This window comes from Pongo abelii, chromosome 4 (genome assembly GCF_028885655.2).
Source record: "Pongo abelii isolate AG06213 chromosome 4, NHGRI_mPonAbe1-v2.0_pri, whole genome shotgun sequence".
Taxonomy (NCBI): Eukaryota; Metazoa; Chordata; class Mammalia; order Primates; family Hominidae; genus Pongo; species Pongo abelii.
In genome coordinates, this window is record NC_071989.2 from 158,659,191 (window position 1) to 158,679,640 (window position 20,450).

The 20,450-nt window shown below is 42.4% G+C and overlaps 1 protein-coding gene and 1 non-coding gene across 5 annotated transcripts in view; one reads left to right on the forward strand and one right to left on the reverse strand.

Annotated features, from left to right (window-relative positions):
* Positions 1-20,450, forward strand: part of HMGXB3 (HMG-box containing 3) — a 53,831-nt gene that overhangs the window by 25,005 nt on the left and 8,376 nt on the right. For all 4 annotated transcript variants that reach the window (XM_009241173.4, XM_063724320.1, XM_054556056.2 and 1 more), the window contains 9 exons: positions 87-505; positions 2,563-2,738; positions 2,876-2,973; positions 6,477-6,575; positions 8,190-8,339; positions 12,290-12,591; positions 13,057-13,184; positions 16,408-16,539; positions 17,448-17,632. In XM_009241173.4, coding sequence (XP_009239448.3) covers positions 87-505; positions 2,563-2,738; positions 2,876-2,973; positions 6,477-6,575; positions 8,190-8,339; positions 12,290-12,591; positions 13,057-13,184; positions 16,408-16,539; positions 17,448-17,632 — 1,689 coding nt within the window. The remainder of the gene's footprint in view (positions 1-86; positions 506-2,562; positions 2,739-2,875; positions 2,974-6,476; positions 6,576-8,189; positions 8,340-12,289; positions 12,592-13,056; positions 13,185-16,407; positions 16,540-17,447; positions 17,633-20,450) is intronic.
* LOC112133653 (small nucleolar RNA U13) lies at positions 5,086-5,189 on the reverse strand. Its single transcript, XR_002915280.1, has one exon. It is a non-coding gene; the product is annotated as a small nucleolar RNA U13 (small nucleolar RNA).

Here is a 20,450-nt window from a genome sequence, read left to right on the forward strand (position 1 = left end):
CATATATTATTAAAAATGAGAGAATGTTTGTGAATGTCATCAACTGTAAAACGCCTTATGTATACAAGGTATTCTTATTTTTCTAGGAAAAGCCAGCCAAAGTAAAAGTGGAATTGGCTTCTGGCGTTTCTTCCAAAGGCTCTGTGGTGAAAAGAAATCAGCAACCTGTCACCACTGAGCAAAATTCCTCTAAGGAAAATGCCTCCAAACTGACTCTGGAGAATTCGGAAGCTGTAAGCCAGCTCCTGAACGTAGCTCCTCCCAGAGAAGTAGGTGAGGAGAGTGAGTGGGAGGAAGTGATCATCTCCGATGCCCATGTTTTGGTTAAGGAAGCTCCTGGGAATTGTGGTACAGCAGTCACTAAGACGCCAGTCGTCAAAAGTGGTGTGCAGCCTGAGGTCACTCTGGGGACAACTGACAATGACAGTCCTGGATCAGACGTACCAACACCATCCGAGGGGACAAGTACCTCCAGTCCACTCCCTGCTCCTAAAAAACCTACAGGGTAAGTCAATGTGTTTGGATAATATAGAGTTGTATTTAAAATAACAGCTTTGGAAATGCCCCATGTTTGTTTTATCCCATGTCTGTACAGCACGCCTGAGAGAGGCAGCAGAGACCAGGCAATGGTTCCTGTTTTAGAGATACAGAAACCAAGGCCTAGAGATACATAAAGATTGTCCCTTCCCCCTGGACTCTGCTATCCATGTACTGCTGTCAGATTACTTACACATCTCTTCTTGTCAGTCTCCCTAAAGCAGTTATTAGAGTCTTGCTGGTATAGGCTCTGGGCAGTATTCAAACCATGAGTTACCAGTCCTGGATACTGGATTTGGAAAGAGAATCTTTATTAAAGCATCCTGTAGAGAGAGTTCTGGCCTTATGGTCAGAGAACTCAGTACTGGTTCTGACTGTTTCTGGTTTCTGTTTGACCTTTGGCATTGTCACTTCATGTCTCTTGACCTCAGTTCTCTCCTCTGAAAAAGCTTGAGTTGGATATTAGAAAATCTTACCCTCACAGGCTGACGGTACAAACTGAAGATTGTATATAAAACATGCAACCGAATACCTTGCAAGTCGGAGGAAGTCACTATCTTTTTCTCCCCTTTTCCTCCTTAAATACTTAATTGGATTCTTTGTATATCCCTTCCCTGAGGAAGTTGTGTTCTTGTAACTGAAGACCCTTATTTGTATCAGTGGTTCTCAACTGGTAACAATTGTGCCGGCAATGGACACCAGAAGCCAATTCCACTTTTAACTGTGGCTGGCTTTTCCTGGAAAAATAAGAATACCTTGTATACCTTGTATGCAAATATGTATGTGTGTGTGTATATATATATTTTTTCCCACTTTTTTCTAACACAGATCATAGCACAACATATATACTTCTACATCTTGTTTTTTATTTTTAGGTTTATTTTTATTGTTTGAGACAGGATCTCGCTTTGTCATTCAGGCTGGAGTGCAGTGGTGCGAACACAGCTCCCTGAAGTCTCACCCTCCCGGGCTCAATCTATCTTCCCACCTCAGCCTCTGTAGTAGCTGGGACTACAGGCACGCACTACCACACCTGGCTAATTTTTGTATTTTTTTTTTTTTTTTGTAGAGATGGGGTTTTGCCATGTTGCCCAGACTGGTCTTGAACTCCTGGGCTCAGGTGATCCGCCAGCCTTGGCCTCCCAAATACATCTTGCTTTTTGGGGGGATGGAAACTCGCTCTGTCGCCCAGGCTGGAGTGCAGTGGCACCATCTCGTCTCACTGCAAGCTCCGCCTCCCAGGTCCATGCCATTCTCCTGCCTCAGCCTCCCGAGTAGCTGGGACTACAGGCACCTGCCACCACGCCCGGCTAATTTTTTGTATTTTTAGTAGAGAGAGAGTTTCACTGTGTTAGCCAGAATGGTCTTGATCTCCTGACCTTGTGATCTGCCCGCCTTGGCCTCCCAAAGTGCTGGGATTACAGGCGTGAGCTACCGCGCCCGGCTCCATCTTGCTTTTTTAAAAAAAAAAAATCATGTAGCAATATATTTTGGCGATGGTATTGTATATTTAAAGGATGAAGCTGTGCACTTTAGACCTTTTGTTTGAGACACGTAAATCACTCTAGCAAATGTTTATTGAGGCCTCCTCTGTGGTGTAGGCCCTGTGCTCAACATTGGTGCTGCAAAGATGAAGCAAACATGGACTCTATTCTCTAGGGTCTCTAAGCTGCTGTCATAAGTATATGCTCTAACTAGAGGTAGATTAGATGTTATAGCTATAATAGCGATTGGCATTACACGCTATAGGCATCGTTTTACACTTCTGTGTCTTCGCAATGACCCCATAATGTATAGGTAATTACTGTTCCATTTTACATATTAGAAACTTGAAGTTAACAGAAGAATGAAATTACTTGCCCAGGGCCACACAGCTATTTAGTGGTTGAATTTGAGCTCAATCTGTCTAAAGCTTGACAGTTTAACCCCAATACTATCCTCTAATGAAGCACTATGTAGAGATTGCACTTTGGTTTTCTTCCCTTTGTTCCAGAATTTCCAGATTTCTCTTCTTATTCTTTTCAGAGTTGACCTGCTTACCCCTGGGTCCAGAGCTCCAGAGCTTAAAGGCAGAGCACGGGGCAAGCCCTCATTACTGGCTGCAGCAAGACCCATGAGAGCAATTTTGCCAGCCCCAGTTAATGTGGGGCGAGGCAGCAGCATGGGACTGCCCAGGGCCAGGCAGGCCTTTTCCCTGAGTGGTAAGGGCTGGGGCATACCTGGGATGGAGGGGCTGTCTGACAGGAAAGGGACAGGAGTGGGGGTTGAGAACGGACATAGAGACTTGGGGAGACTCTGAATGCACTTAAGTCACCAGTTTGGCTTCTGGTTCTCTCAGATAAGACTCCCTCTGTGAGGACTTGTGGTCTGAAGCCAAGCACACTGAAGCAGCTGGGCCAGCCCATTCAACAGCCATCTGGCCCTGGTGAGGTGAAGGTAAGGCCCATTTTCCAGAGTGGGAGCTGTTTGAGGGTCTGGCTGCTTCCATTTAATGTATCAAAGCTATAGGTAAAGGCAGATCCCAGTTCTTCCATGTTGGCAGACCTCTGATTGGAGGTTAACATGAATGATTTGTTTATTTTTTAAGTAATTTCTTAAAACTTAAAACAAGTGAATACATGTTTTTAAACCTTTTACTTAGAAATAATTTATAACTTAGAAAAAAGTCACAAAAATAAAAATAGTACAGAGAATACCCATATACTCTTTACCCATAGTGACCTATTGTTAATGTATTAGCCCGTTTTGCTTTATCTTTTATGTTCATGTGTGTTCCCCCTGCCATATGTGGGTGTGTAAAATACACATTATAGGGTATTTTATGCCTTTATGCTTGTTTGTGTATTTCATAAGAATAGGGATTTTTTTTTTTTGGTGGCAGGGTCTCACTCTGTCACCCATGCTGGAGTGCAGTGGCACAATCTTGGCTCACTGCAACCTCCACCTCCTGGGTTCAAGTGGTTCTCCTGCCTCAGCCTTTCCTGAGTAGCTGGGATTACAGGAGCACACCACCACGCCCGGCTAACTTTTGTATTGTTGGTAGATATGGGGTTTCACCATGTTGGCCAGGCTGGCCTTGAACTCCTGACCTCAAGTGATCCACCCACCTCAGCCTCCCAAAGTGCTGGGATTACAGGCGTGAGCCACCATGCCCGGCCTAGAATAGGGATATTCTTTTACTGAAACATTGATGTATACCTTTACTTTCCCATTCATATTCCAAATTGTGTCAGTTTGACCTGTGAACCCTGAAAATCTGAGACAGGTCTCAGTTAATTTAGAAAGCATATTTTGCCAAAATTGAGGACATGCACCTGGGACACAGCCTCAAGAGGTCCTGATGACATGTGCCCGAGGTGGTCAGAGCACAGTTTGGTTTTATACATTCTAGCGGGACATCAGTCAACATACACAAGATAAACATTGGTTCAGTCTGGAAAGGCAGGACAACTGGAAGCAAAGGCAGAAAGACTCAAAGCAGGGAGGGGGCTTCTAGGTTATAGGTAGATAAGAGACAAGTGGTTGCATCCTTCTGAGTTTCTGATTAGCATTTCCAAAGGAGGCAGTCAGATATGCATTTATCTCAGTGAGCAGAGGGTGACTTTGAATAGAATGGGAGGCAGGTTGGTCCTAAGCGGTTCCCAGCTTGACTTTTCCATTTAGTGTAGAGATTTGGGGGCCCCAAGATTTATTTTCTTTTCACAGACCCAATTTTATATATATATATATATATATATATATATATATATATATATATATTTTTTTTTTTTTTTTTTTCCCCAGAAACAAGGTCTTGCTTTGTTGCCCAGGCCGGAGTGCAGTGGTGCAATCATAGCTCACTGCAGCCTCGAACTCCTGGGCTCAAGGAATCCTCCCAACTCAGCCTCCTGAGTAGCTGGGTACACAGGCAGGCACCACCAAACCAAGCTAATTTTTAAATTTTTTTTGTAGAAATGGGGTCTCTTGCTATGTTTCCCAGGCTGATCTCAAACTCCTGGCCTTAAGCGATCCTCTTCCCTCCTCGGCCTCCCAAAGTACTGGGATTACAGGCATTAGCCGCCTCACCCAGTGTCTTCTTTATTTTATTGTATATTTTTAAAGCCCCTCCTATTCTAGGACAGTTCCTTTATATAGCATATTTTTCTCCAGTCTGTGATCCAGTCTAGGATCAGATATTAACATTTAGTTGTCATGTCTCTTTAGCTTCCTTTTAAAAATGAATGCATGGTTGTAGAAAATATAGAAAATTCAGGTAAAGGAGAAAGAAAAGTCCCTCATGATCCTGCCACCCAGAATGACCATCCGATGTGCTTTCAGGTCTTTTCCTGAATTTGTGTGTGTTTATTTTTTAATACAGTTTTTTAAAAATCAGAAACTTGGCTCTTACTCCATATACTAGTTTGTGGCTTATATTTTTCACTTCATTTAGTGATACAGATATTAAAAATTTTCTGTGTGTCCAAATTCCATGGATTAGTGGGGTTGGTTGGTTGGTTTTTTGGCTGTATGTAGCTAGAATAGTTATCAAGTTTTTTTTTTTTTTTTTCATGTCAAATGGGTAATATGCTGACGTTGTAATGAGGTTTGAGGGAGGCATATCTCACCCATGTGCATGAATACCAGATCGTCATACTTGTGAGCTATAAAAGGATCTCTCAAAATTTCCTAAGTTAGCATTTTTCAAGCTTTTGATCATGACCCTCAGTAACAGGCATATTTTTAATTACTGCCCAGTAAACATATATACTAAAGGTTTAATGAAGCTGTGCCCTTACTATATGCAGTCACTTTTTTTTTCTCATTTCTATTTGCAAAATGCTGGTTTCAACCCATTAAATTAATGTTATGACCCCTCATTGGATTGTGACCTGTAGTTTGAAAACTGTGTCATGGACCAGGTTGGAATAGGAAAACGGGTCTGCCATCTCCCTTGTCATGTGTTCTTTGTCAGTTAACTTCCTTTCTTTAACAGTTTTACATTTGCCCTGACAGGAATATCAACTGGCTTTTACTTTGAGAACTGTTTTGTTTTCCACACAGATGTGGCAGCTCTGGGTGTATGTGTGATCTTGCGGTGTAGAAGGAAGGTATCTGGTTAGCGTCGGTAGTTTTGTAGATTTCCAGCCCCTAGATTCCCTTCATGTACACTCTGTTACTTGGGTAAACCCCAGTCTTCTCTGTAAATAGTTTCCTTTTGATTGGTGACATTGGGTATTTGTTAAAAGCCACAAGCTCTTTTACTAGTCTTAAACCAGTAAAGAGGTACATGAGATATTCAGAAAATCAACTTCATTATTATAGAATAATTTTAATTTTGTATGCTTTATCTTTTCTTTCTCTTTTTTTTTTTAGCTATATAAGTAAAATATACATTCCTTATAAAACATTTGAGGCCAGGCATGGTGGCTCATGCCTGTAATCCCAGCACTTTGGGAGGCTGAGGTGGGAGGATTGTTTGAGTCCAGCAGTTCAAGACCAGCCTGGGCAACATAGTGAGATCCACATCGCTACCAAAAAAAAAAGAAAATTTTGTAGATAGTGGTAAAGAGGGAGAAACAACCATGATTGTCCTCTTACCCTGTGACATTTTAGTGAATAGTCTTTCAGACATCTTTCTATGCAAAGTTGTTCAACCATGTATTTATATGTATAAAAGCTATTATGTGCTTTTATGACTCTAGTAGTTGTAAATCTGATTCATGGTGTTTCTAATACATGGTATTAGAAACTGCACAGAAGCATGTGGCAAGCCCTGGACTTGAACATGACACTCAGCCTTTGGTGGGCTGGTGACTGCCATCTGGCAGTCCAGAGGGCTCATTTGGAGAATAACTCTACAAATTCCCCAGGAAAGCATTCCCTCAAGTCGTTTCAGGACATGGGACCTCAGGAGTTTGGCTAAGGTTCAAAAGCACTAAACAATTTGTTCTGATCCACAGCTACCAAGTGGCCCATCCAACAGGACTTCTCAGGTGAAAGTTGTGGAGGTCAAGCCCGATATGTTTCCTCCATATAAGTACAGCTGCACTGTCACATTGGTAAGTATGCAGCTAGGTGGTGGTGGGTTGACATGGAGGTTGTTTTGATTTTGTGGTTGAAGGTCAGTAGGAGACTGGGGGAGAGGGTGGTGGTAGCTGGGAGGGAGAACAGGGTCAGGTATAGATTGTTAATGCTGAAGATCCCATCCCTGATGCAAATGATAGCTACTGGATGAATCTGCTGGGTTGTTTTGGTCTCTTTCCAGGTGAGATTTATAAAGTGTAGGACAGCTGAGATTAGTGTATTTTTATTGAGAGTTGCCAGAGATGAGAATCCAGTCCAGATTTAACATTTAGCTGTCTTGGAACCTTTTATCTTGGAAAGGGTGTTCCACAGTTACGTTTAGGCGACGTTGCCTTTTTCTCCCTAAAACAGAGTCCAGTTCAACACGCGTGTCTTAAAGTAAAATAGAGAAGTACTTTAGTAAAGCAGCTTATTTTGTTTAACCTAGTGTTTCCCACAGGGTTTTCCCTTTATTTTTAACATAACACATATTAACATCCTAATGGACAAATGTGTGACATTGGGATCACCCTTTTGTAGGGCAGGCAGCATAGAGCAGGGAAATAAATGCTAGACAGCTGCGAGACCTGGTCCGAAAGGAGTTCTGGCTCTGCTGCTAGCATGCCATATGCCCCTGGGCAAGATTCTTTCCTTCTGTGGTCCTTAGTTTCACTATCTGTAAAATGCTGCATTGGTTTAGACATCTTGGGGGCATCTGTCGCTCTCAACATTCTCTAATTCTGTTGATGCTTAAAGTATCAACCAGTCAGATGTCTTTTGGCGGTTTGTCTAGCTGATTTGATTAAGATGAACAGATTTTGAGAGAACAGCTAGATTTTTAAAAATTCTTGCCTCATAATGGCAGACAGGTTCGGAAAGGGTCATTCATTCCTTCGAAAAATATTTATTGAGCACATATTCTGTGCCAGGATCTGTGCTGGGGATTCAGTAGCAAACAAGACAGCACAATGTGATGGGTTAATATCTGGCCTGACCTGATCTCTAAGCAGAATGTGTCTCTTTTCGTGGACATCTGCTCAGATTTCTTTCTTCCATGACCTAAATATAATCACTACCTTTTCCATGCCTTCACTCACCACTCCCTTTGGCTACAGGAGACAACTAGATTTACCATTTAGGGGGAACTACCCCTGAGTAGACCCTCTCTTCTGCTGATTAGATAGTAACTTGTCATAGGAGCTTAGATGCTAGAGCTTTGAGCTTTAATAGTCCGTAAGTCACAGTTCGTCTTCAGGCAGGGCTTGAACTCTTTAGTTCACCAGTCTCTAGCACTCTTTGTTTAAACAGACCTGCTTTACTCCACCAACTGCCTGAACCCTGAAGGCATTTGAGTTTCTGACCATTGAGAGTCAACTCTCTTGTTTCACAGATAGGGAAGGACTGGACTGGATTTGCCAAAAATTTACAGCCTGTATTAAAAGTAAAAGAGTTAACTGCAGAAAAGGTTAAGGCTCTTGAAGTTAGGCTGAATCTGGTTTGCAGTTGCCACTCTCTTCTCTGATTTACTGGCAGCTGCTCATTCTGGTTCTGGATTCTGCCCAGGTTTAACTTAATTTTTGTAGAATTGAACACTGGTCTTTCTTTTTTAGGATTTGGGCCTGGCTACATCAAGAGGCCGGGGAAAGTGCAAGAATCCCTCTTGTAGCTATGTCTACACCAACAGGCACAAACCTCGCATTTGTCCCAGCTGTGGTGTTAACCTTGCCAAAGACCGGACTGAGAAAACCACCAAGGCTATTGTGAGTTGCTTCCCCCAAACACATTCCCTGGCCTGTTCTGGGCTCTGTTAGTGAACCTGTCTTAGTAGAAATAAGAGGATTTTTAAAGTACATGGTGGCAGTTAGAGCATCCAAACTGGAACCAGTTGGTGGGTTCTGAACCTGAGCAAGTGCCGCCTTTTCTCTGAGCCTCCTTGTCCCCATTGCCAGGGTGAAGGGGTTGACTACGTATCTTGATCTCTGAGAACCAAGAGTTCACTCACTGCAGAGAATGATGTAGCACAGGCCTTAAGTAGGAGTGAAAGGAGAGGGACGAAAGGGTTTCATCCCCTTACCTCTGAGGCCTGATACAAGACCTGTAAGTTGATTTACTGTTTCGGTAAATAGAGAATGCCAACCTAAGACTTTGTAGATTAGACCACCGCTGCTTTCTCAGGTTCCTTGGAAAGCTTTTAGTTAATCAAAGCTTTATTTCTAGCAGTCTAGGCAGCCCTCCTCTCTGAAGTTGGGCCAAACTACGTGGATAGTAAAATACATTCCATTTGGCTTCTTAGGGCTGCTATTATTATTATTACTGTTACCAGGAAAAATGGGCATTTTCAGAGGTCCTCAGAATTTCCATATGAGTTTTTTAAAGTGAACAGAAAACGGTGGCACTTGAGGCAGCAAATGGAAGGACTAAAATAAGGGTAAGAAGAGAAATGTCACTGGTCTGCCTTGGGGAAAGAGGGGATGGCACACAGAACAGGTCAGGACCTGAGATGGAGCCTGGTCACTCCAGATCAAGGCTGGACCTTGAAAGGCAGGCAGGTTTTGGATGGAAGTGGAAGGCATGCCATACTTAAGGATAAGTGTGAGTGAACCTGAAGAGTGTTCCATTTGGCTGGAGGAGATGGCATGGGGGCATGGGGTGGGAGAAGGGGTGTTAGGGAAAATAAGACCTGAAAAGCATCTTGGAACCATGTCATGGAAGGTCTTGTCAGTTTGTTCTTTAATCAGTGGGGTCCTACTGAATGTCCTTGAGCCAGGGAGAGGCCTAGAGGAAAGTTAATTCAAGAGGGGAATGTATGGGATGAGGGTTTGGGAGTAGACAGGACTACAGAGATGGGGAGAACTGCTTCAAGCTTGAAGGTTTATTTGTATATGGAGAGAGGCCTTTTTGATGATGAATCTCACCCTGGTCTGCAGGTCTGTTTCCATGCTTGAGGTGATGTTCTGAGGTTATTGTCCTTGTGAGAAAGGAAAGTGGAACCAAAGTATGTGGGCACTAGTGGCTTGGTGGGAAAAACACTGGGGCTGGGAGTGACCCTGAGTTGGAAGCTTCCCTCTCCCGAGCTTTAGTTTCTCCATTGGTAAAGTAAGGTGGGCAAGGTTGATTAGATCTGGGCATTTTACTCTTAGAGACAGGAGCCTTAGAGAAGTCTGAGAATTGAGTTTCAAGGAGTTTATAAATCCCTGAAATTGCATGCAAAATGAGCCTGTAGCTTTCATCAGATTCTCTTGCTCCACTGGATGCCTGCTGCTGGAAGTAAGCTTTCTTCCCAGATTTTCAATGGGTTTTAATGTGCTCCTCTTGCCATAGCATTGATCACACCCCATATTGACTGCTTTTCTTAACTCCCTATGAGACCACAATCTCTTCTAGGGCAGGTATGTCTGTTTTTCCTGCACCTTCTAACCCTGGAGCTTGCATATACAAAGTGTGTCTATCTGTAATTAGGAGATAGAATTGAGTTCTGTGTAGGTAGAAGCTCTGAGCATTCCTTTCTCCTTCCAGTTCATTTTAGCTGTTTGTGCAGTTTGCAGTGGAAGTGGGTGTTACTCTCTAGATCTAGGATGATGAAGTGACTTAACTTTTCAGGTGACATAGGAAATTATCTAGGGACCTCTTGCCAATTTCAAATCCCACTCTTAAACTTATATCCCTCTGTATTTGGTTAACTGAGAACTGCCCACCCCCAGGACCCTCATCTGCAGACCTTCCATTACTTTCCAATCTCCTAAAGTTTGGAGAAATACACTGTAATTACTGCTTTCCAGAAAATAAAGCACTGGTCAGAACCACAGGGACCTTCTTGTGTGTTGTCATTTGGAGCCCCCTGGTAGCCGAATGTTTTCACATCTCTGAGCTGGAATGATCTTTAGTCCTTCCTATCCTTCATCTCTGGCGAGAGTCACAGGACAGTATTCCTGCCAAGTGGTCTTCCAGCTATGGTTTCAGTCATGACTGAGAACACACAGCCTCTCGGGGCAGCTCATTCTAGTGTTAGTCAGCTCTTCTGTAGCCATTAATTAAATAATTCTCTCCGCCAGCATATATTGAATGCCTGCTATGGGCCAGGCTTTCAGAGATGAATAGGACGTGGCTCTTTCCCTTGGAGAGCTTACAGTCTAGTGGGAGAGAAAGATAACCAAGCTATTATAAATGAAAGTTGTCATAGGTATGCAGAGTTAATAAAAAGCTCCTTATTAAGTGTCCTAGTCTGTTTTGTGTTGCTATAAAAGAATACCTGAGGCTAGGCAATTTATAAAGCAAAGAGGTTTATGTGGCTTATAATTTGGCAGTCTGTACAAGAAGCATAGCACCAACATCTTTTTCTGGTGAGGGCCTCAGACTGCTTCCACTCATGATGGAAGGCAAGGGGAGCCAGCGTGCACAGAGATCACATGCAGAAAGAGGAAGCAAAACTCATTCACCACCTCCCTTGCCCCTGCCCCACGTTAATCTACTCATGAGGGATCTGCCCCCCGACCCAAATACCTCCCTTTAGGACCTGCCTTCAACGTTGGGGATCACATTTCAACATGAGATTTGGAGAGGGTAAACATCCAAACTATAGCATTAAGCATTTAACTTCTACAGAGCCATGTATAATATGTCCATCAGATATGAATCAGTATCTTGTGTGTGTCTCAGGCATCATGCTGGTTGGGAATCAGTAAATACGCAGAATCCTACCCTTACTGAAGCGGGGAGGGTGGTGGTTTAGCAGCTATCAGATGATGAATTCTGCAGTCAAGGGGTACACTCAGAAAACACAAAGCGGGGAGTGATTTATGCTGCCTTGGCAAAAAGGATCAGGGAGGAGCTCCATTGAAGAGAGACCTGCTTGAGAAAGACCTTTTTTTAATGAGTATTTCAGAACATTGTTCCTGGAAGCCTCTAACTGGTATACAAAATTACCTTGTACCCAGAATCCACCGAGAATTAAAGACAGATAACTTTAAGCAGTGCAGATATTTGTTTATGTATCAAAACTATCATAGAGCCTTCGTTGCACCATAGGCATTGTGCTAAGTGCTTTACTTATAATATCTTACTTAATCTGTATAATAGCTCTAGGAGATTACTATTTTTATGCCCCATTTCACCCATGAGGAAATTGAGACTCAGAAAGATTAAGTAAATTGCCTTGGGTCCCACATACACAGCTGTTAAGTGGCATATCCAGAACTGAAACCTGGGTCTGTTATCCTCTAAACCCCATACCTGATGAATGAGAGCTAAGTGTTGAATCCATTACCAGGAATTGTATATAATCCTCTCATTTACTGATACAGGTTGACTATCCCGTATCTGAAGTGCTTGATACTAGAAGTGTTTTGGATTATTTCATAATTTGCAATATTTGCAGAATACATACTGCTTGAGCATCCCTAATCCAGTAATTCAAAATCTGAGATGTTTAATGAGCATATCCCTTGAATGTTGTCTCAGTGGTCAAAAAATTTCAGATTTCAGAGCGTTTTGGATTGGGGTGCTCAACCTGTAGAGAAACTGAGCCCCACAGAGAAAAATAACCAGCCTTTAGTCACACAGTGAGTTATTAGCTGAGCTGGTTAGGAACCTAGGTTTCCCACCTATCAGTCATGGGCCCCATCTGTCTGCTGCTCCCAGACTTTTATTATTTTAGCCTGAAGCTGGCTCTTTCTGCTCTGAGTGCTTGGTGATCAATCCACTCTCTTCCCAGGAGGTGAGCTCACCACTCCCAGATGTACTGAATGCCACAGAGCCCCTGAGCACAGCCCAGAGGGAGATCCAGCGCCAGTCCACACTGCAGCTGCTGCGCAAAGTCCTGCAGATTCCTGAGAATGAGTCAGAGCTGGCTGAGGTCTTCGCCTTGATTCATGAACTCAACAGCTCTCGACTTATCTTGTCCAACGTGAGTGAGGAGACAGTCACCATCGAGCAAACCTCTTGGTCGAATTATTATGAGTCTCCGTCCACGCAGTGCCTTCTCTGTAGCAGCCCATTATTCAAAGGGGGACAAAAGTAAGCACCCCTTAACTCTGCCCCTAGCTGCCCCATCCCATTTGGCTCATATTGCTCTTTTCTTCAGAAAATGTTAAAACTATAACTGTGAAGATGTTATTCTCTGCCGTTTTTAGGCTTCCTTTACCTTTCTGATTGCTAAAAGTAAAGTAATAATTGGTAATTGTCATTTCTGTTGAAATGCCTGAAAGCTATCACCAGATTAGGATTTAGTTTACATCTGGACTGCCCCACACAATGTTTAGGTTTGGGAGTTCATTGGGATTGGTTAAATTATGTAATAAATTCAGAGTTACATTAATTGTAGGGATGATTCCAGAGATTCCAACAAAGTGGAAATACCTACCTAAAAAATCCTAAGCTCCAGCAAATGAAAATTTGCCATTGATCACTGAGCCCTGGAACTCCATAAAGAAGTCTCTTTCTCTTCTTTTTTTTTTTTGTTGGTGATGTTTCTGGTACTAGCTCCCTGGCTGGGCCCCAGGAGTGCTGGCTGCTGACAGCCAGCCGTCTGCAGACAGTGACTGCCCAGGTGAAGATGTGTCTGAACCCCCATTGTCTGGCCCTGCACAGCTTCATAGACATCTACACAGGTGGGTGCCAACCTTCTCTTCCCTCAGAGCATCCCGAAGCAGGCTTGGGAACTGCCTGTATGGATGAGACCTCGGGCCCTTTGAGGACTGGGCCTTCTCAGATGGGGCTTCTGAGAAAGGGGGAGTCTTCTTCCTAAATGTCTTAGTCCCAGAAGATGACTTTTACCTCTCAAGTGTTGAAGCTCTCAACTGGGATCTTTAAAATAACAGATCTTCATTGTGGAAGGGCTGGAAAATGCAGACAAATAAAAAGAGGAAACGAAAAATCAAGAGCATTGCTACTGCCATGAGATAAACATTTATTTAACAATGTGATCAATCTTCCAGAAATGTTTATTCATCTGTGCAGAATATAAGAAATTATAGGATGTATAGGTTTATAGTCTTTCTTTGAACAAAAGTACGGTTGTGCTAGATGTTGTTTTGGAATGTGCTTTTTAAATTTAGGGATACATCATGGGCATCTTCCTGTGCCAGCAAGTAGAGAAGTACATGACCATTTTTAAAGGGATGTATGGTGCTCTAGTTTACACTTTTGTGATTCAGTCTTTGTATACAGCCCTAATTTGTCTTTTGGACAAATACTTAGAAGTGGAATTGCTGTACATTTACCCTTTCCTCCCCTATTATTCATCAACATCAGGCATTTATGGAACACTCACCGTGTACCAACCATTTTAAGACTTTGGTTGAATCCTAAGTTTTGTTTGTAGAATTGAGTGCTGAAGATGAAAGTGTATTTTTGATGTATTCTCTTTGTCTTAGAAGTTAATGGTGCTTTATTTTGAATTCATGTTTTTAATGTCTTATATTATTAGATTGAGTTTGTACTATTTTATGCTCTTGCCAACAGTTAACAAGAGTGCCTATTACCCTGTTGTCTATCTAGGCCAGTACTCAGGGTTATATATTTATTTAGTCAACATGTATTTTAAAATTTACATGTAGTTAAGTGTGTTGCTCCAAGCCTGTAAGTTCTGACAGATGCACTAAGTGGTGTAACTACCTCCACAATCAATATATAGAACAGGTCTATCACCCAAAACATTCTGTTTTACTGTTCCTTTGTATTTAAACCCACCCCTCTCCCCCAACCTCTGGTAACTGTTTGATCTCATCTTTATCCATATAGTGTTCTCCTTCCCAGAATATCATGTAAAAGCAATTATAGCACGTAGCCTTTTGAGTCTGGCTTCTTTCAGTAAGTTAATCCTTTGAGAGTCATCCATATTGTGTTTATCAGTGATTTATTCCTTTTTATTGTGGAGTAGTTTTCTGTGGTGTGGATGTACCACAGGTTGTTTATCTGTTCCCCATGGGAGGATATTTGGTTTGCTACCGGTGTTTGGCAGTTACGAATAGAGCTGCTACAAATATTTGTATACCAGCTTTTGTGTGAACCTAAGTTTTCATTTCTCTTGGGTAAATACCTAGAAGTCAGATTGCTGGGTCATGTGGTAAGTGTGTGTTTAATTTTATAAGAAAACTGCATTACCAAAGTGGCTGTCCATTTTGCATTCCTTCCCACAATGGGTAAAAGTTACAGTTTGCTCTACATGCCAATACTTAGCATTATCTGTTTTTGTTTTTCAGCCGTTCTAATAGGTGTGTCTCCGTATAAATTGTAGAGTGAGCTTGTCAATATCTACAAAGTCCTGCTTGAATTTTAATTGGATTGTGTTCAATCTGTACACATCAATTTGGGAAATTTTGACATGCCTAAAAATGTTGAATCTTCCAGTCCATAGTCTTTCTCTCCGTTTTAATAGGTTGTCAGTTTTTCTAGTTTCAGCATATAGGTCCTGCACATATTTTGGTAGACTTACATGTAAGTATTTTACTTTTTTTTTTCAGTGCTAAATGACATGGTTCAATTTCTAGCTATTCATTGCTAGTGTAGAAATACAATTAAGTTTGTCTGTTGACTTTGTTTTTGTAGATATTATAATTTTTTTAAGTTTATCAATTTTACAGGTAAAAACTTGTATATAATCAGGTAATTTGTTGTATTTCTTTGTAGTAGGTAGAGTATATGTCCTTTTTATGATCCTTTATGGGTTTTTTTCTATAGTAAATTTCTTTTGTGAGTGTTTTCATTCTTCTTTTGGGCTTTTTTGTTGACAATTTTCTCTCAGTTTATCGCTCTGTTTATTCAGTTTTACCTCTAGCCTGTCAGAATGTGATATCAGTTGTCTTTTACATTTGTACTTGGTGATTTCTGGGGGGCATCATGACTTTTTTGCTTTTTTAAAAATATTTGTATGGGACCAGAGCTTTGCTTTCCCTTGTGGTTTCAGCCTTTGCACTTCTCCGTACCCTTCTTCACTGGGAACACATACTCCAAAATTTGCTTTTGTGCAGATTAGTGCATTATGTTTTGTGCACATATAAAATCACCCACTTTTATTTGTCTTAAATTGCGCTTAAATTCCTCAGATTCATTCATTTCAGGATTTGGTGTTGGAGTGATTTCATAGCCTTTGTTGCACCCCTTACACATTCATGAGCTAAAGGATGCTCCTGGCCTTTCCCCAGGTGAAGTTGTGTGAGGTGTAAAGGAAGAGTGATACCTTTGGTCCTGAGGACAGAGCTGGGTGGGAGGACAGTGTTTCTTTTTTTTATTGGGGGAAAAAAAGATCTACTATATGTACTATTTCATTATTTTTTGTTTGTTTGTTTAATGATGTATTATAGGCAACTTTGTGTCAGAACAGTTAGATCTACTTCTTTTTAAAAAAATGGATTCCATGTTGGAATACTTTATTCTTTTTAATGCTTTCTGTTTTATGAATGCACCATAAATTAATTAACCCTTTCCCTATTGATGGGCATTTAGTTGTGGGGTTTTTGTTTTGCCTTTTTTAAGATATATAACTTGAATAAAATAGAGATGGGGCTTTGCTATGTTGCCCAGGCTGGTCTTGAACTCCTGGGCTCAAGCAATCCTCCCACCTTGGCCGCCCAAAGTGCTGAGACTACAGGCATGAGATTACAGGCCATACCTGGCCTGTTTTGTTTTTTTGAGATGGAGTCTCTCACTGTGTTACCCAAGTTGGTCTACAACTCCTGGGCTCAAGCGATCCTCCCGCCTCATCCTCCTGCCTCATCCTCCCAAGTGCCTGTGACTACAGGCACGCGCCACCGCACCCAGCTGGTGTGTATTCTATTTTTTGCCATTGTGTATGATACATTAATTTCCTTGTTGCCTCTTCTTAACCTGCAGGTCTCTTTAATGTGGGGAACAAGCTGCTGGTAAGCCTGGACTTGCTTTTTGCAATCAGAAACCAGATCAAGCTTGGAGAGGACCCCAGAGTGTCTGTCAATGTTGTTCTGAAGTCGGTGCAGGAGCAGACAGGTAAAAGTTGTTTTCTTCCCTTTCCCAAGGTTAGTCCTAGCTCCCTGGGAATTTTCAGTGATGGCATTTGGTTAAAAGACTCATTTTGAAGAAGAGTCTGATTATTTTGAAAAGGAGACATTCTTGACTTCCTAATATACTCTTCCTTTTGAATTTTACAAATGCCAAACTAATTTTGGAAAGCATGAGTCTTTCTGTGCATCCAGGGACCCTTAGCAAGAGATTACCAGTGACTTCTAGAAGTGCCTTCTTTGGTCATAGGGAGACTTGGCCCCATTGCATGTTAGACTCATTCTGACCACACAGCTCCGGGATATCTGCTTCTAGTCCCAAGGCTCATGCCAAGACCTAAGAGTGAGGACCATCCTTTCTGTCTAGAATTTTCTTCCTCCATGCCCTCTTTACTCCTATTTGTGCTTTTCCCATCCCATTCCTATAGGCTCCAATCCCCCTCTACCTTACCTGCTGTGAGAACAGATGGAGTAGAGCAAAGGTGCTAGAGTTACATGGGCCTGTGTTTCAGTCTTGGCTCTGCCACTGTTGCAATGTGATTTTGAGCAAGTTATTCTTGTGCCTCTGTTTCTCCAGTTATAAAATGAGGATAATAGCTTCTGGTTCATAAAGAATTAAATTCAGGTGAGATTAATGAAATAACATATCCAAAGCTTTCAGCACGGCATCTAGTACTTAGTACAAGGCGGCTGTCACTCCAGTGGGAATTGCTGTTTGGGTTGCCACCTGAGCACTTGCAGGCCAGATCCCTGACCCTCAGGGTAGGTAGTACACTGGAGTGTTCTTTAAGGTGAATCAGTCTGGCAGAATTGCTCTACTTGCTACCCACTGGCTCATCCCTAGTGGCTTCAGTGTCTTTTTCTGTGCCCTTCTCAGTGTGCTTGCTCTTCTTCCAGAGAAGACTCTGACCTCGGAGGAGCTGAGCCAGCTGCAGGAGCTGCTGTGCAACGGCTATTGGGCCTTTGAGTGCCTCACTGTCCGAGACTACAATGACATGATCTGTGGCATCTGTGGTGTGGCCCCCAAAGTGGAAATGGCTCAGAGGAGTGAAGAGAATGTGCTAGCACTGAAGAGCGTGGAGGTAAGTGCCTCTTAGCCACCGTGAGGGACCTGCGGAATTCTCTCATTTTGGCAGCTCCCTTCCTACATGATATCCCCAGGGGGTGGATAGCTCCAGTCCTGTCTAGGTGAGGCAAGTGAGTTTTTCTTCCCACAGCCCAAGATTTCATTTAGGGAATGCCAGATGGAAATGGAGGCATTTGTTTTTTCAGTTACTCACTTGAAAAATGTATTTATCCAGTGAATAAGTATCAAAAAATATATATAATAAATATATTGAACATAAACTAAATGCATGTTTTAGACACCTGGGAGATAGTAGTTAAACAAAGTGTCTGTCCTCATGGAGCTCACTTTCTGGTTTGGGGGACACAGGAAACAAATATCTGTCCAGGAATAGTGAATGCTGTGAAGCACAGTAAAGCTGGGTAAGAAAGAGAGAAAGAACAGTGTCATGGGAAAGGGCATTTGTATTTTATAGAGGGCAGTGAGGGGGGAAGGCCTCTCTGATACAGTAGCATTTGAGTAGATATCTGAAACCCATGTGGCTTTGTGGAGGAATATTCCAGGCAGAGGGAACAGCAAGAACAGGGTCTGAGGAAGGCTTGCTGGGCATGATTGAGGACCAGCAAGGAGACCAGTGGTGTAGCTCAGAGTGTGGGAGGAAGGGAGGGAGTGGTGGGGTATATGAGGTCCAGATAGTGCAGGAGGCCGACGCTGTGTAGGGTAACGTGGGCTATTTTAAGGACTTACACAGAGTGAAATGGAGAGCCACTGAAGGGGTTGGCAGAAAAGAGTGACCTGAGCTGACTTAGGTTCTGAACTGAAAAATTTTCACACAATAATAACATCAAACTCAGATGGCTTCATAGATTAATTAGAACAAATATCCAAGAAATATTATTCCAAACGTAGGCAAGTAACAAAAGTGGGCATATTTCCCCAACTCATCATATAAGGTTGTATAACTTTGGAAACCAAATTAGACATTTGATGTAAGAGAAGAAATTGGGGCTGAATGTACTCATGAATATAGATGAAAGTCTGAATAAAATAATAGCAAATCAGGTCTAACACAGTAATGCATCATGACAAAGTTTATCACAGGAAAGCAAGGTTGTTTCAGCAGTAGGAAATATGTTAATATAATTCACTACTTAACCGATTAAAGGGGAAACCCTATATGATAATTTCATAAAATGTATGGGGAAAAAAAGTTGTCCAGTGTGATTCTACACCCATATTTATGATAAAACTCTTAGCAAACAGAACAGTAGGAAATCTTCCTTAACCTTCTTTAGGGTTTAAAAAAAAATCCCATAGATTACTTTTCCCTGTGATCATGCCATGAGGTCTGGTCTACACTCACAGGCAGGGACTGCCCCTTGAGTATGCCAGTAGTTGCATTGGAGTGTGAGGTTTCCATCTCTGAACTCTACCATAGTAAACAAGAGCCTGGGACATGAGCTGACCTTCAGGTACTGGACTTGGATCTCATGTGTTCACTGATCAGGCAGGTGCAGAACCTGTAGAGTACAGCTTTGGTGTATTTTGGCAGGACCACTAGACATATTAAGGGTTGAATGCATAGTCCTGTCTTTTACTTCCCAACTAAAAACCCAGGCAACTAAACCATTTTGTGAGTGTTATCTCATCTAGAGGCTGTTTCCAGATTGATTCAAATCTGCTTGCCTAGTAGTAATATTAATAATGCAGCTAAGATTTATTGAACATTTTATTACTATGCCAAGTTCTTAATCTGTGCTAAGTGCTTTACTGTATGACTTAATTTTCCCTACAACCCCATGAGGTTTTTATAGACATAGGCACTGAAGCCCAAGGGCCTTGCCCAAGCTCACCCAGCCAGAGAAGGGTGGGGGCTGAGATTGACCTTGCTCTTTCTCCGCCGCTGACTGTGGAGTCTGCACCCTAAGCACTGCCATTCTCACCAGTACCTCCTACGACTCCGAGTTCTGTTTTTTCTGATCATATCTGGCCACAGCAAGTTTATGGTTTCCAAGAATAGACAGAGGCCCACCTCCCTGCAAAGGTGCCATCTCCTAGTCCTGCCTGGCACCTGTCCTGTCCCAATCAAGGCTCCTCTGTCCCAGAAAGGAGTAGCATTCCCTTCACTCTCAGTTTGCTTGTCTCTTCCCTTCAGTGGTACCAGGTACTTCTTTCATAGAGGTACTTCTTTGTTCTGTGTGTGGAGAGTAGTGTGGTATGTGTGGGGATAGAGTATCCTGAAGTCTATGAACTAAAACAGGAAGTTATTGAACAAAACTTAAATATGCTGTTATCCATGAAGAGACTTGTTAGCCCCTCTCTCGGAGTTGTATAAAGGAGGACCCTGTGGTTAGTTTGTGTCCTGGGTTGGCATTTCCTGTTCCCTTGCTCCTTGTGGAGAGGATAGACTCAGCTGGCCTCATTCCCCTAGGTGTGTCATTTACACAGAGCATGCACTAAGCACCCCTGTGAGGTGGCAAACAAAGAGGAATAAGGTGAGGAGAGGAGCCTTTATGGGGAGCAGTGGTTCTTGGACTTTAGTAGGTATAAGAACTACATAGGGCAGTGGTTCTCACAATTTTTTAAAGTGGAGGGCTTGCTGGGTCCCACCCACAGGATTTCTGACCCAGGAGATCTGGAGTGGGGCCAAGAATTTGCATTTCTAACAAGTTTTCAAGTGATACTCTTGCTGCTTGTCCAGGGACCACCCTTTGAGAACCATTCCTCTGAGGAAACTTTTTTAAATGCAAAATTAGGAGTTTAGTTCATACAGCTCAAGATGTGGCCAAGGTTTTTACATTTCTAATATGTAACCTATACAACTCTGATTGAGG